Source organism: Molothrus aeneus, chromosome 4 (genome assembly GCF_037042795.1).
Source record: "Molothrus aeneus isolate 106 chromosome 4, BPBGC_Maene_1.0, whole genome shotgun sequence".
Taxonomy (NCBI): Eukaryota; Metazoa; Chordata; class Aves; order Passeriformes; family Icteridae; genus Molothrus; species Molothrus aeneus.
In genome coordinates, this window is record NC_089649.1 from 28,285,396 (window position 1) to 28,299,435 (window position 14,040).

General features: G+C 41.8%; 1 protein-coding gene across 1 annotated transcript in view; it reads right to left on the reverse strand.

The window, feature by feature from the left end:
- NFKB1 (nuclear factor kappa B subunit 1) overlaps window positions 1–14,040 on the reverse strand; it is a 59,034-nt gene that overhangs the window by 12,420 nt on the left and 32,574 nt on the right. Inside the window, exons 9-15 of the mRNA XM_066548165.1 lie at window positions 11,450–11,554; window positions 9,510–9,601; window positions 8,792–8,930; window positions 6,243–6,365; window positions 5,213–5,299; window positions 4,162–4,359; window positions 950–1,091 (exon numbers count right to left, since the gene is read on the reverse strand). Coding sequence (XP_066404262.1) covers window positions 950–1,091; window positions 4,162–4,359; window positions 5,213–5,299; window positions 6,243–6,365; window positions 8,792–8,930; window positions 9,510–9,601; window positions 11,450–11,554 — 886 coding nt within the window. The remainder of the gene's footprint in view (window positions 1–949; window positions 1,092–4,161; window positions 4,360–5,212; window positions 5,300–6,242; window positions 6,366–8,791; window positions 8,931–9,509; window positions 9,602–11,449; window positions 11,555–14,040) is intronic.

Genomic DNA, 14,040 nt, shown 5'->3' on the forward strand with positions numbered 1-14,040 from the left:
GGTAGCCTTTCTCAGAGTAATTGAACAGTGGGATACAGGTCTCAGTCACTTGAAATTTTCCTTCTAGCTAGACATCTTGAGGCTTATCTGGCTTCTACTGTTCAAAACGCTACAATTTAAGGAAATGTAGGTGATTGCACAGGGCCTGCCAGCTAAAAAGTAACAATGTCATAGTGTCACTTGCTTATGCAAGAGATTATCTTTGTATTTGTTCAGAGCCCTTTTGCTGAACTTCGTTTTAAATAACTACTGATCATTAGTTCCTCACAGTACTTCACTCTGAGTTCCACAGAACCTGCATGGCTGTAAAGTAACAAAGTGGATTTCCACTCCAGCTCACATTATTGAAAGACTGATATGCAAATATTAGCAAGTCTGCCACAAGCATCTGTGCAATTCATTGGAAGACAACAGTACAGTACAGACATAAGCAAGAGCAAAATAATGTCCTCTGGAAAGAACTTGATGTCAGTGGGAGAAATGCAGTATGGACCCTCCAGCTATTGTTTCTCCTGGTGCATCTCTTACTTGAAGCATCCTATGAAGACTTAGGGACTTGCATGGAATAAAAAGCAGGGCCCTCTCCTTCAGCACCAAGCTGAGGATCCCCACACACCGTGTATCATGATGCAAGCACAGCAATTCATGCTCAGTCAAGATTTTGAGTAAAAAAGGGCAAAGAAACTCAAACTCACAACATGCTCAGCATACTCTCAATGACCAGATTATTTTCTGACAGGTACTGGATCAATGAAGTTTATGGTGTACGTGACTACTTTGCGAATGAAACAAAAGTGTCTAAATCACAGCTGTACCTCTCCCAAAGAGCAGGAAGGAGAAGTGGTGCCATCAGTGATTGGCACCCACGAGGGACAGAACAAATTGACTGCACCATTCTGCCCCCAAACCCATTGGTTTCAACCCAGCAAGTGCAGTGAGGTCAACTCACTTGTCCCCATTGTCATCCTGGACAGCGGTGAGATGGCGCTGAGCTGCCAGCAGCATCTTCACGTCTCCAGTTACGGCGTAATCAAAGAGAGCGTTGCAGTGGCGCCTGGCAAGCTGCATGGCCTTCTCCAGGAACAGGGCATCTGCAACACAAAGTTTCCTCTTCATCAGCTCACTTGTTTTCCTTGGAACACCACCTACTTTTGACAGGCACTTGTGCTGTCACAGAAATACAGCACCAAGCATTATTCACTGCTTCACTGAGATGGTTGCTAATTACTTCTGAGAGGTGAGGACAGAGGGAATGAATGCCTGGGAAGGAAAACTAGGTGCATGCTGAGCATTCAGGCAGCAGGAACCCTGAGAACAGTCAAATCTGGAAGCTCCCTCTGGTTTGACTGGCACTGAATTAACAGCACTGATGTGCAGTTGTGTGAAATGATACAAAAGGAGCAGAAATTGGATCTGGAACTTGCAGGTCTGAGTAGTTTTTCCTTGAGGAAGCTGAGGCATGGGAAGCCTAAGTGACCCGTCAAATAATGCAGAGAAGCTCAGAGAAAAGCTGTGGAATAAATGCAGGGCTTTGCACTCCTTCTCCAACTCAAATCATGCAGTCTAGCCTGCACAGCAGCAACACAGAGAGTCTGTTCTTCTGTTTAAAACATTTCACTTTTTGCAATGGTTAGTACTTGTTTCCTGATTTTAGAATTATAAAATGGACAGCCACTGAGATTTCAAAAAGCAGAAGTTGTCATGGTGGGCAGGCAAAAGGGAGAAATGGGAGAAAAGAAACTCATTTGCAGATATAAGTAACTCTAGCTGCTCTGTCAATAGTTCTGTGATTCTGTATCAGCAAGAAACTAGTGAAAATGAAACAGATGAGCTCTGAAACTACAGCGTCATTCTGTGAAGCGGTATCATCTGAAACCAGCCTGTATTTTAAACAGTTTCATATTTCTATAAAACCTTGTAAGTTTGGGAATTACAAAGTGCAAACAAGTACCTCAGACTATGTCATTTAAAGCACACATGGGGAGACAATAGCCAGGATTTCCAGCTACACAAAACCAGGCATTTAACCAGGTCAGAAGTGTGTCCCTGATGAACAGGAACACATCACTGCTGTAAGGCAAAGACTTACTCAGCTATCCATGGAGCTTATTGTTCTGGCCAGTACATCCCTGTGGCTGCTGCACTATATGCCTGACCTGACGGATTTATATTTGCTATTTACCTCTTAACACTAAATGTGTTATATTCAGGATACATATTCAGGTTAAAGGGTGTTAAGCAGTTCAGTCTTTTCTCATTATACATCTTTCCAAAGATCAAAGAACTGGGTGTTGAAATTCCCTGGTTTTCCATATGATGAAACACACAAGAAAGATATCCTTCAAAATATGACATGTATCTTTTAGTATAATAACCAAATGATCTAGCCTGCAGTAGCTATTTTATGGAGCCTGTTCTTCTGCATCAATTCTTTGTATAATCTGGAGCTAGAAATTGCCTCCTTTCATGCCATTACAATAGATTAAAAAAAAAAGTCAGCTTCCTGCCTACAATATTAATTGCTTGGAAAACAAGTAAACAATTCAGACCCCTCCTTCATGACAGCTAAATGGACATTGTTATTTCTTCATATCAGCACAAGATTTTGTTCTCTGAACCAGTCACAGGATTTGTCACAACCAAAACTACAAACAGCAGGTTGCTTCAGCGTCATCCGTTCTCAGATCACAAGAGGCTGCACCTTGGAGGTGTTTACAACTACAGCCCATCTCCTGTGCCACTTTGGATTCTCAAGGCACAAGTTTCTAGTGCTGTTAATAGCAAGTGTCAGACAGGGCTGACACACACAAGGTAATGTGCTCTCTCCCTGATCCAGGGAATAACAAAAGTGGTCTAGATCATGTTGCACTTGGTAAAAACCAGAACCAAGAAATTCCTTTGTGCTCAATTCCTACCAATACCATGTCTCTCTAGTCCAACTACTATTTTTTTTATTTTACGCTAAGCATGATTACTCAAATCCTTTAAAAAAGTGTCCATCAACTGTTAAAAAAAAAAAAACAATCCAGGAAATGCACGTCTTGGTGTCTGGGAAAGGGTGATTTGCAGTCTTTATATATTTTAGAACTCTGCTGCTAAACCAGTTCTGTTGACTACCCTTGCCTTCCCCCTCCTTTCGTTTTGTTGCCTGAAATAAAAAGACAAAACCATTTACAACAGTGTTAAAATGGTAAGATAAAAAAAGCAGTTCTTTATTAGAAACTTCCAGGTGTGTCCACAGTTATGGGCTATGGGCACACCCAGGAACAGATTTCTACAGTTTTTGTAAGTTTAACAAATTATCCTATATAAAAACCATTGTCCAGTTAGGAGAGAAGTTGGTTAGGTATTTTTTCCCCCAGGTACTGCATCAGTGGAGTTGGTCCAGGGCTTCTTTGCCCCACTTCTTTTATGTCTTCTAAGATTCTGATTGGAAAATAAAATGTTCTTTCTGTAGGCCCTCTACTTGAAAATAAGACTAAACAGTATTTCAGGAGTGTGTTAGAAGGTTAGCTTATTATTCTAAAATCAAAGAGAAAGGGTAGGAAAAATACCAGGAACTGGATAACCACATATTAATGGTCTACAAAGCTACAAATATATGAAAAACACATAAAAAGCAAAAATTTTTAGGCATTAGTTTGACGTGTAACACATTGCTACTGCAGTTACTTTACAGTGTACTTGCCAAATGTAAACAGGTACCTTGACATTTGAAATTCAAACCAATAATGCTACTTTGCACACAGTTCAACAGTGATGCAGGGAAGAGCTACTGCAAGTCATACTAACATCCATTAACTCATCCACTAAAGTCTCTCAAATATCAAAAGCCAAGTTAACAGCTGAGTTACATTCCCTGTGCCTTCACTGCTTGTAGCTTCCTTCCTCACACTGCCTTATTCAAAGGCAGTGTTAACATGCCCAGCAGGCAAAGCTGTCTCATCTCCTTGCATGACCAGCAGAAGCTCAAGTGTCCAGTGGTAGTAGAAACGTGGAAGGTTATCTACAGAACTCGGTATAGGGATGGACCTTAGATCTTGGGGAATTTTCATGTTCTGAGAACCACAAGCAGACATTTTTGGAGTTTCCAAACCTTTAATGCTTGCTTTGCAGTACTGCAGTTTGATTTACCCTAAATAGATTTACTTGCTCACTTACCCTGCCACCTGCAATCTGCTTCGCTCACTTCAGTCTTACAGGAAAAACCAGAATCCTCCTTTTTCTCATGAACAGCAGATGTTCTGCACTCAGTGCTCTCCATGGCTTCCATCTTCACATCACATTTCATGTCCCATTGTTCATTTTGTTTATCACAGCTCTTTCTGTCTTGTTCAGCTGTGCAATTTGATAGGCCTTCTAATAAAAAGTAGAATAATTAATGTTCAGTACCATTGCTTTTTTTAATACAAATGATAAAACTCAACTAGACAAAACCAAACCCTGAAAAATGAATACAAAAATTTACTTCAATGTAAAACTTATCACTAAACTCATGAATCATGATACTCCACATGCCAACACACATGGACAGGCACAGTGATGTGACTGCTCTAAAGTGATGTTAATTCTTTGACAGCCTCTACTTTAGAAATAAACTTTTATATATTACAACAGATTTACCTCTCTTTTCATGGTACAAGAATGTAAGTCTGAAGTACTCTCACAAAATCTAGCAGAATTACTCAGACACATTTTTTTTCCTAACAGCAAGTTTATCCCCAAGACTCTGGAAGTATCTATGGAGTAATCAACATGTACATCTGAAATTACCTTCCTATTTTAGGAAGCCAAGAGGATCCTTATTATTAACTTAATCTTTTCCATTGGTTTGGGCTACAGGGTAGTACCAGACTTTGGCAACAAAGGAAGATACATTTTCTGTGGTCTCATCCTTGGGTCATCTGTAATCAGCACATTCAAGCAAGCAAGAGGGCTGTTGCTTGAAACAATACACTGAATACAGAAGCACGTAGAGGGGTTTTGGTCACTGCTTCTCAGGACTGCACAGTAAAAAGAAACTACACTTGGAGAGGAAAAAAGAGAAGCAGGGCAGTGTAAGCTACACAGACCCCTCTGCTGTCAGTGGTTTGAGAAGAGGCCCTCTCCAGCACGCTTAGCTAGACCTGCCTGACACTCTGGCTCATAGTGTAGACAAAAATACAAGTCAAACTCAATTCAACTGTTGGAAAAAAGATATTTATGCTGTTACCATGTTTCATGCCAGCATTGGATTTTGTTGTGCCAGGGAAATGCATCCCTCCAAAAGCAGAGTATCCATATGAAGGAAAACTGAACCCTAAAGAATGGAGAAAGATTAAGAATCAATAGAATTACATCCTAAAAATGATTACATCCATCAAAAAGAACAATGAACCTAAAGAACTGAATTTTTGTTTTCTGCATACCTTCTGCTTTATTCCATCCAACTAATTTCCAGGCTAAAGATGAGCTCTCCCCTACCCCTTCAAAAATCCAAAGAAATTCTAGGTGGTTGGCTAGTGACACTCTCTACCCCAACATCCACAACACCACCAAATGTAGTATTGTTATGTCTTTCCTCTGAAACTCAGCTGAGACATCACAAGCTGCCCTCTGTGCTTTTGAATCTTTGTGATTACAACACATTTGTATTCTGGTGTTGTGCTATACATGTGCTGCCAACAACATATGTAGCAATTTGAAAACTGCTACTCTATTCCCTGCTCTAAAAAAAGGGTTGTGGTTCAGGTGACATTTGCTGACCTAGAGGTTTTTAATGCTCTGCTGCAAGAACTAAAGCAATGCTCTCACAATCCTGCATATCAGATATACTCTGACCTCAACAGATAGAGCACAGTAGAAAATTCACTAAAGAGCATCTCCAATTTTTTAACAGTTCTTTGCACTAACACAGTTAATTTGCCGAATTCCAATTGTGGTCCAAGAAACAGTCCAAAACCTGTTTAATTTTAGACACCCACGATGATAGCAAACTGAGCTGTCTCATGAATTTCAGCACCTCCAAGGCCCTAGGACGCAACAGAGCTCCCAAAGTGGGAAGGCAAGCAGGATGATGAAGTGTTTAGAATAAGGAGATGCTTGACTGAATTGAGTAACAGTAAAGACAATAAAGGCAACAGAGTCAGGTCTAGTATGCCTAGGAGACAAAATCCTCTTTACATCTTAAAAATCAGCATAAACATCTGTCCTGCTCTCAAAGTAGAGCCCTTTTCCCTCTTTGCCCAAAACTGCTGCCTTACCAGAGCCAGCACCACCACCTGCCCCTCCATACATGCCACCACCTCCAGTGCCACTGCCCCCACCATAGCCATCGGAGAAGTTCGGCATGAGCTTCTGCCGTTTCCTTTGCACTTCTTCTTTATCTGGGATGGAAGGAACAGAGAGAACAGGGAGTCAGTCCTGCTGGTGACAGGCACAGCACACACAGGGTGTGCATACAGAAAGCATCACTACAGTTACTAGGACTAAGGACAATGCAGACTGTGGTAGAAGAGTCAACTTTCCTCAAGCTCCAAATAGAAGAAATTCTTTGTACATACTGGAGCAGAGAGAATTCCTCTGAGAACAAGCCAGTGCCAAGCCCACAGTCAGACCAGCAGCACAGCTTGGGCCTGGCTTGGTCTCTTCAGCCATGTCACTGCCTTGTGCTCAGACTCAGGGGACACATATGGAGATGTCTTGGGGGGCTCAGAGCTTCCTTCAAAAGTGTCTCATGTACTGAGAGCCCTGGAGATCAGTGGCCCCAAAATTCTTCAGTGTCTAAGCCAAGTCATGAATCACCAAGTGCTCCAAACACCAAATTTGTTGCCTTTGGGGAATATAAGCACAGGCTCTTCTTCCAAGCAGATCTTCAGAAATGGAGCCTTATCAGAGGATCACAAGGCACTTTTGAGTTTAAACAGTGCAGAGTACCTGCAGTGCCTTTTCAACTTTTGTTTAAGGGATGGCAAGAAATGGTGAAAACTGTGCTTGCTTGAAATGATTTACTTAAAATACCGTAACAGCCACTAGAACAAAGACAACTTATTTTCAGGCAGGGACATATTACTGTCAAACCATGCTGAGTAGCAGGAGAAAAAAAAAGCCTGAACTTATTTTATAGTATAAGTACAAAATAAGACTTAGTATCCCTGGAAAACAAAACACAAAGATTTAAAAGAACTATCCCAGTGACTGGGGAAAGTGAAAATGTCATGACAAGAGCTACAAAAACAGGGATACAAACATTACATGTGTTAAAATCCAGTAGAAATGTTGAGAAAGAACAAAATATCATTTGCTCATTAAACTATCTAGTAGTTTTCAACAGCCATATGAGAAAAAGAAATTTCATGCACAGGCACATCAGTCAGTGCATCAGATGAGACAGCTGAATACATGAGCCAGTACACTGACAAAGCCACGTGCATTGTTTCCAGGTACACATGATGTGTAAGTATGCATGCATGCACACATCAGGCATACTCACACTGACGAGGAGAGAAAACCCTAGAGAGCAATCTAGTCAGAGAAACACAAAAAAATCCACATATATGGGTCTAAGTTTGTGGGAATATTTGCAATAAGGGTTATATAAATGGATCCTAAATGGTAATTTCTTGATGAGGTTGTATAGGGGACCTGAAAATGCACATAATGTTGAACTAATTTTAATTGATTAAGAGGCACATAAAAGAGATTTGCTTCAAAGATTTGAAGCAACTTTGCTCTGCAGCTGAACACTTCCCTTAACACTTGTGCAAGAGGCTCCTGAAATCATTACCAAGAAGAAATTCTCTGGCAACTCTGGAAGCTTTTGTGAATTCATACTTTTTGCTGTTGTATTCTAAGAGTTGCAAAGTAGACTTAATTGGATCACCACCACTCCCTCCTCAGCTGTCCTGAGTCTCTCACTACTAATGCACATTTATTTTAGAGACTCTGACAGGGAATTGATTTCAACACAGCTCTACCTTAGCCACAGAAAACATTCAGGGTCAGAATTCAGTAGTGTAACCTGCAGGCAGGTAAACTCCTAAGCCGAAAGATAATACAATGAAACACCAATTATGACTTGGGCCCTCAAGGCATTTCCATATCATGAACATTATTGGTATTTAAAAGCTTGACTCCTGATGTCATTCCCGTCAAACATTTGAAATGCAGACTTCAAAGGGCACAGATCTGCTGATTAAACTTATTTTCACTACTAATTTAGGAAGCAGATCCAATACCAATTCTTTTACTTCTTTATAGCAACTAAAATTTTAAACAAGAGATTGAAACAGCATTTTCCCTGCTCGCACAAGAAATGTCTTGGGCTTACTAAACTAGTACAGGCAATTGGAAAATACAGAAACATCAGTGGTATTGGCATGATGGTAAAAGATGAGAACTGCAAAATATGTGCCTTTTCCACCAGCACCAAACAGGTTGTGGTTTAGGGTTTCATCTGAGAGTACTGACAGTAAAATCTCTTCAGGTATTATTTGGCAGAAACTCAGAGGAAGAGTGCCATCTACTGTATGGACAGGCATGAGTGCATATAGGGAATCTGCGAGGAACAAGCCTCACTCGGAAAATATGCACGGATTTACTGCCCACCAGTCCTACAACACCACCTACAAAACCCATTATAAACCTACCACACTGCATATTGACTCTGTCCAAAACAAGGAGGCAAATATATTTTCTAAAAATAACAGCTAAAACCAAAAATTCCTCACCCAACCAGTTCTATCTTATTAAAAACATTCCTAGGGACCCTACAGTTTCCATTCCAATCTGTAGAACGGGTTTAATGAGTTACCTTTGATTTCTGGATAGTAGAGAAAAGGCTTGGGTTCGCTTGTTTCTAGATCAGATTTCCTACGCAGTTGTACAAATACAGATGCTGGCTTTGTGATATTGACATCTCGGTATTTGGGTGTTTTGAACACAATAGCAAACTGTGAAGGAAACAAAGACAAGCATATCTGTCACAGAGCATGGCTTTTGACAACTTGGCTTTTGCATTTGCATTATTTTGAAGGTGTTGGTTTAGGGCTCAGGAGGCAAAAGTTCAGAGCAAAGGGCTGTTACAACAATAAACTTCCATTTTAGCTTTCAGTTTCACTTCTGAGATTGACTCCTAAAGCCTTTTGGGAAAGACAGAACTGCCATGCCAAGTGCCACCACATCCCATATGTCAGTACTACACTGTTTGTCCCCTGATCCTTTAGCATGTCTTCTGTGGCTTTCTCAGTGCGTTCACAGGAGCTCTCAGAGCTGTTTATATGTCCTATCCCATTTTACAGGAGGTGCATGTTAAAGCAATGGGACTTTCTCCTAATATCCTTGCACTGTATTCTTAGTAACCTAACAGATGTCTTTAAAGAACTGTTCAGTTTTTTTTTAGGAAGCAATGACTCAAAGAGGAGGTCAGTATGGGGATACAGATGCTTTTACATAATTTACAAACTATAATGTAATCCTAGTTTACAAAGGTGGGAGAATCATTAACAAAGGACAAATGCTCTGTTACTTACCTGTCTATGTACATCTGTAGGAGAGAAATCTCCAAAACCTTCCCACATACCACCATTCTCATCCTCTTCATAGAAACGTATCTGAATATCATCTGCAAAGAATGAAAGTAACACTCTGGGATGTTTGTGCATTTGTTGAACCTTTGGCTATGGTTATTCCAGATAAGTATCAACGTGGTTAATTCTTGGATGAAAATACTACACAATACATCAATTATCTTTATCTGTTTTATGAAAACAGCAGAAATAACACATTTTTTCCATCAAATTTACATCAGCCTAATCCTAATGACTTCACTCTAGTTGCTATTTACTGAGCTGTAAAAAGAGAACTAGGTTCACATCATCTTCCTATTCTAGGGTTATAAAACATTCCAAAGGAGCCTTATTTGGAACAAACATGTAAGGAGGGGAGAACTTGAAGCATGAAATGTAGAAACCACCCTCTCTCCTCCAACAGTTTCAGTTCAAAAAACTGTAGCAAAACCTGAAGTGCCACAGTTCAAGTTCCGCTTGCTGCTGGCAGAGTGCCACGGTGGAACTGCAGCTCAGAGACTGGGGAGGTGTGATCCAGCAACATGGCAGCAGGGATCCTTCACCCTCCAAACAGCACAGGCCAGAAACATGGCATTTGGCTTCTGCTCCTCTGAAAAACTCTTCTTTCATTCTCTTTCTATTTATTTATTTATGATTTTAGGAAAAGCATCTCACCAGGAAATTCCTTCCACAGCACTCCCATGAGAAAAAGCTAGAAAAAGCCTATTGTCTCTTAGAGTGACTGATGCAGGGCAGGCCTCTGCAGCAGACAGACTGCTTCCCCTGCAGGTGCCCCACCTGCTAGTCTCAAGACTGTGAACCACCACTTCCAGTCCTGCTGTCCTGCATGCTCAAGTTCCTTCAGGCAGGAGGTTTCTGAAGGCAGTGAGGTCAGGGGAAACCCCAGTCTGGCTGAGGGGAAACCCCATCTCAGGGCTTCCACTGAGTCAGACATTTATTTATTTATTTTGTACGTAAGAGTTGCGTTTTATCTCAGCCCTCCTGATGGCAGAGGGTAGATGCACTATTAAAGGAAAATAGTTCTTTCAAAGTCCCTAAAAGCCCCCAAAGCTTTCCCTCTTCCCTAAATGGTAGAAGGGCACTTAGAAGAAAGAGAGATGGAAAAGGACAGCCTGCACCAATACAAAATGTCACAGTGGTTTTAACAACATGAGTGGGGACTGTTTCCAAGTAGATGAGAACAGGGCACCCACTCCACCACGTAATCTACACCAGGGTGTCCCAAGTACTACCTGTAGCTGAAAAATACAAAGAATCTCCCTCACTCCCATCTTTTTTCTTTTTTACTTAGTCCAAATATAACAAACCACATTTAACCATTATCTTCCAATAAAAAAACAAAGTGTCCTAATCCACACTGCTGAAGTCTCACACATTCAAAGCCATGAGCAGAGACTGAAAATGAACCTGTCATAAGTGTCTGTTTACACTGAGTAACCTCTACCATAAGTGTATACATAAAAATGAAGTTATTAGCAGCAGTGCTGAACACATTCAGCTCCCATCCATGAGAATACTCATACTTACTCTTCACAATCAGGAACTTAATAATAAATCAGAAACTTTAGAATAATTCAGAGCAGGTGTTAATTAATGGAGTCAAACATCACACACCACCCCCCAAAATTCCAGAACACACGCAAGGGCAGAAACTTGAGAAGAACAAAGACGATCACATGGTCTCTGTGGAGGCAAGAGAAGCTGAATTTGCTTTGCAATAGACTTTTTTGATTTATTAAATCTGCTGCCTTGACTTCCAGAAAGGCTGAGTGCTTACAAATCCTGCTGCACTATCAGAGTGACAACACTAAAGAGAGCGGAGGAGGCTTTAGTGTACTCCAGATGAACACCCTGGTGTGCCTCACAATACTCATGACTCTTACCTTTCTGAACCTTGTCACAGAGCAGGTAAATCTCTTCCCCTCCTGTCACACACCCCGCTGTTCTGTCCATTCTTACAATTTTTAGGTTGGAGGCATTGGGAGCTTCTATTGAAAGGGAAGATGAAAAAAACCTGCTTACTTTTGTAACAGATTTAGACTTCAAAAAACACAGCCAAGCACAACACACAGAAATGCAATAGAAAGACAAGCTTCCAATACAACCTACTCGAATTTGTCTGTGTTTTATTAAACATGAATAAATGAAGGGCTTTTCATATGAAAGACAAATCTCATATCTTCTAAGCTTTGACTGAACTGTGAACTACAAAATAAGGTCCCTGCCACTGCAGCACAATTACTGCACTAGCAAGGTAACCCAGCAGTGACCTGCATCCAGCACCCTGCACTAGTACTCATTTTCTGACAAGCAGGGCCATACAAGAGAATGCAACTTTTTCCTCCCTGCTTTCTGACAGAGTGACACTCTTGAGAGCTGCTTCCTGTTTCTTGCTATCTACAGTGCTCTGCTTGACACTGTGGCTTACTCGAAAGCATGCCAGTTTTTGGCCAATGTACTGGACAGTGATAAAAAAGCCCCCCTCCACAGATCCTAGTAGAGGCATCTACAGACAACTATTGGTCCTCAAGACAGAACTATCATCTGATAAGTGAAAGCAGCTGTGACAGGCAAGTTATGCTACCACAGGTTATGTCTGTTCTGTAAAGACTTGAATGGTGCCAATGAAGTATCCAAAAAACCCCCAAACAAAACCCAAGAAAGATCTTCTGAAATTAGCAATCAAGAATTCACCTTGGGAGATCAGAAGCTAGTAACTGACATCTGTGTGGCAACGTACAACAGCAGAAACATGCATACAAAATGTCACCTTTGTTTGTCTCCTTAGTTTAGGACAAGATTTTTGACCTACATTGCCCAATTAACAGCAAGGCACAGACTATAGCAGAACAGTTGCACTATTACCCTTTGATCTAGACCTTGTTTAAAAAGCAATAATATAGACATGACTGATGCACAAAGGAAAAAAAAGGTACTTTTCCTGAGTCATTACAGAATGACTATCAAGAACATGGGATGCCACAGCCTCAGGAAGGAAAATTCAGGCAGCAGAAAGGGTTCAAGTAAAATGAGTCACTATAATTTAACAGCATAGGGGAAAACATGAAGTGAAAAAATTCTCTTAGAAAAAAGACAAATAGAGGAATGCTCTAAAAAATACTGACAGATCTAAAGGAAATGGTTGTGTCATGGTTTGACACTGGCACAATGCCAGTGCCCCCATGAAGATACCCTCTCCCTGGTAGCTGCTGTGAGATGTGACCAGGAATAAGCAAAGCAGGCTCCTACTTAGGAAAGAAAAGAAAACAGAACTTTATTAACTACTCTACAACTACAAATAAAAAGGAACACACACACACAGGGAAAATGAAAACCTTACAAATACATTTCCTCCTCCCCCCACCAAATTTCCAACACAATACATTTATTCCTCAAATCACCAACTCTCAGTCCAGCACCACCTTTTAGACAATCAATCCTCAGTTCATCAAGAGGAGAGGAGTCCTTCTTGTACCATGGGCTTCCCCTGGAAACACAGCTGAAGCCTCGTGTGTTTCTGTGTCACTCGTGGCACCGCCCGGAGTACATCTGCCGTCGTGACCTCTTCCTTTCATGTCCAGTGCTCTCACCACTGAACACGGAGCAGAACTGCTTCTAGGGTTGTCTTTTAAGGATGCTCTGTCCCGATCCAAAAAAGGCCCAATCTCTCCTTTGGGACACCGGTCCCCCCCATATTTTTCACTTCCTGGGGCCGAGGGGCACCAACACTGAACCCTCTTGGTTCTGAGGCCATTGCCTCCCCCTAGAATGCAGTCTCTGTATCACAAGGAACATGGTTCTGTCCATGGCTGTACAAAAAGAGTCCAGCAAAAGCCATTCCATCATCTCTTCCCACTAGGATTCTTCTCTACTCTTCCACTATCTCTCACTCGCCCAGACCTCTCTCACACTTGCACATTCCTTCCTCATCTTCCACTCTATCTTCCAGGAGAGGTCAATGATCTGTAAAGTTCTCATTCTCTGAAAAGGGGTTAAAAGCTCCTACAAGCGGCCGGCTGAACCCCCCCCTTCTTCTCCGTCCCAGCCGTGCTGCCGGCGCAGGCCCATGTTTATCCAGCTTCAAGGTTACAGTCCCAGGCAGCGGCTCTCTTTCTCTCTCTCTCTGTCTCTCAGGGGGGCTGCCCAATGGCTCCCGGTGTCTCTCTCTCTCTCTCTCTCTTCCACTCTTCCACCCCCGGGCTCAGGCCTACCTCTCTCGGCCACATGGCTTTCCCCTCCCCCTGCCCAGCCAGCAGCTGGGCCGGGGCAGAGACCCGAACTCTTTCCTGCCAGAAACCCAAAAGGGCCCTCCCAGGGGAGAGCTCTGCTTTTAACCCCGTGTTCTCAGAGGCGTGTCCATGTCCCAATGGCCAGGTTAAATGCCAATATTAAAGTCTGAATATCCATTGGCCAAAAACACAGCATTCCAAAAAACACATTTCCTGTCAAACCACCACAGGTTGCATTATCTTTT